The sequence below is a fragment of the Otolemur garnettii genome, unplaced genomic scaffold (assembly GCF_000181295.1).
Source record: "Otolemur garnettii isolate 467f Iridium unplaced genomic scaffold, OtoGar3 scaffold00179, whole genome shotgun sequence".
NCBI classification, from domain to species: Eukaryota; Metazoa; Chordata; class Mammalia; order Primates; family Galagidae; genus Otolemur; species Otolemur garnettii.
The window spans coordinates 2,465,838-2,467,835 of NW_003852574.1; the positions used below are offsets into that span (position 1 = coordinate 2,465,838).

Below are 1,998 nucleotides of genomic sequence, written 5' to 3' on the forward strand. Positions count from 1 at the left end.
GTGGCTGGCGCCTTAGCCGGTTGAGCTATAGGCGCCGAGCCCCAGGGCCAGGTTTGAACCCACCACCTTTGGTATATGGAGCTAGTGCCCTACCCAATGAGCCACAGGCACTGCCCACTGGATTTTGTTGAGGAGAGAATGCTCTTGTTTTGCCTGGCCAACGAAGCCTTCGTGGGCAACACGGGTGGCTTCAAATTTGGCCCAGGGAAAGCAGGGTGTGAAGTGAATGCAGGTGATACGGAAGGAAGGAGTAGGAAGGGCTTGGTGAGCAGATGGAGGAGCAGAGGAAGAAAAAGCCTATGACATCAGTAATGAGCAAACGGTGCTTATGGTTGTCAAAACAGGCTGGGGGCCAGGCAGTCAGAGTTTTAAATGTAGATCGAGAGGCTATGTGCAGTAGCTCACACCTGTAATCCTGACACTGGGAAACTGAGGCAGGAGGATCCCTTAAACTCAGGGAGGGAAATAAATAAATGAACTTTGTGAAGTTTTTTTTGTTTGTTTGGTTTTGTTTTGGAGACAGTCTCACTTTGTCACCCTTGGTAGAGTAACTTGGCATCACAGCTTACAGTAACCTCAAACTCTTGGGCTTAGATGATTCCCTTCCCTTGCCTCCGCCTCCCAAGTAACTGAGACTATAGTTGCCTGCCACAAAACCCAGCTATTTTGTTGTTGTTGTTGTCATTGTTGTTTCACAGGCCTGGGGGGGGGGGCGGCAGGTTGGAACCCACCAGCCCCCATGTATGTGGCTGGCTCCCTAGCCACTGAGCGACAGACACCGAGCCACTTTTGATAGTTTTAAAGAATTAATGTATTAGGTGTCTTTTTTTTATTTTTTGAGACGGAGTCTCGGGCTTTCACCCTAGGTGGAGTGCCATGCCTTACAGCAACCTCCAACTCTTGGGCTCAAATGATCCTTTTCCCTCAGTTTTTCTTTTTTTTTGAGACAGAGCCTCAAGCTGTCGCCCTGGATAGAGTGCTGTGGCATCACAGCTCATAGCAACCTCCAGCTCCTGGGCTCAAATGATTCTCCTGCCTCCGCCTTCCAAGTAGCTGGGACTACAGACGTCTGCCACAATGTCTGGCAATTTTTTGGTTGCAGCTGTCATTGTTGTTGGCAGGCCCCAGGCTGATTTGAACCCGCCAGCTCAGGTGTATATGGCTGGTGCCTTAGCCTTAAGCCACAGGCACCGAGCCAGTTTTTCTATTATTGGTAGAGACAGGATCTCACTCTTGCTCAGGCTGGTCTTGAACTGCTAGGATTAGAGGCATGAGCCACTGTACCTGGCCTGAGGTCTCTAAATATTCTAGCCATGTTTTTTTTTCCCCCATGTAGATGAAATACCGAGATCGTGCTGCAGAAAGACGGGAGAAATATGGTATTCCAGAACCTCCAGAACCCAAGCGCAAGAAGCAGTTTGATGCTGGCACCGTGTATGTGATATGCACATTTTTTAGTTGGTTAGCTGGGGCTCTGGCTATTTATTAAGTAACTATGTGTTTGCCACTGGCAGGAATTATGAGCAGCCCACCAAAGATGGCATTGACCACAGTAACATTGGCAACAAGATGCTGCAAGCCATGGGCTGGCGTGAAGGCTCTGGTTTGGGAAGAAAGTGTCAAGGCATCACAGCTCCCATTGAGGTAAGCAGTACAACCAGGTTTCAGTGGTACCAGGCCTTCAGGCTTGTTATAGAGATTAGATGAGATAAAGGCACCCAACAGGTCTGGGACTCAGGAGCAGCTTTACCACAAAGGTGCAGTGTCCTTGGCCAGATGATGTCATCACCACTGAGTGGGATTCTTGTTCCCTACAGCTCTCCCTTTATGCTCCTTATAAGATGGCAGGTTCGAATCCCCAGCCTGGCCCGCCAAACAACAATGATGGCTGCAACCAAAAAATGGCAGGGCGTTGTGGCGGGCGCCTGTAGTCCCAGCTACTTGAGAGGCTGAGGCAGGAGACTCGCTTGAGCCCAGGAGTTGGAGGTTTCTGTGAGC

The 1,998-nt window shown here is 49.9% G+C and overlaps 1 protein-coding gene across 1 annotated transcript in view; it reads left to right on the top strand.

Annotated features, from left to right (window-relative positions):
- RBM5 (RNA binding motif protein 5) overlaps nt 1-1,998 on the top strand; it is a 30,150-nt gene that overhangs the window by 25,208 nt on the left and 2,944 nt on the right. Inside the window, exons 19-20 of the mRNA XM_012811874.2 lie at nt 1,337-1,434; nt 1,515-1,644. Coding sequence (XP_012667328.1) covers nt 1,337-1,434; nt 1,515-1,644 — 228 coding nt within the window. The remainder of the gene's footprint in view (nt 1-1,336; nt 1,435-1,514; nt 1,645-1,998) is intronic.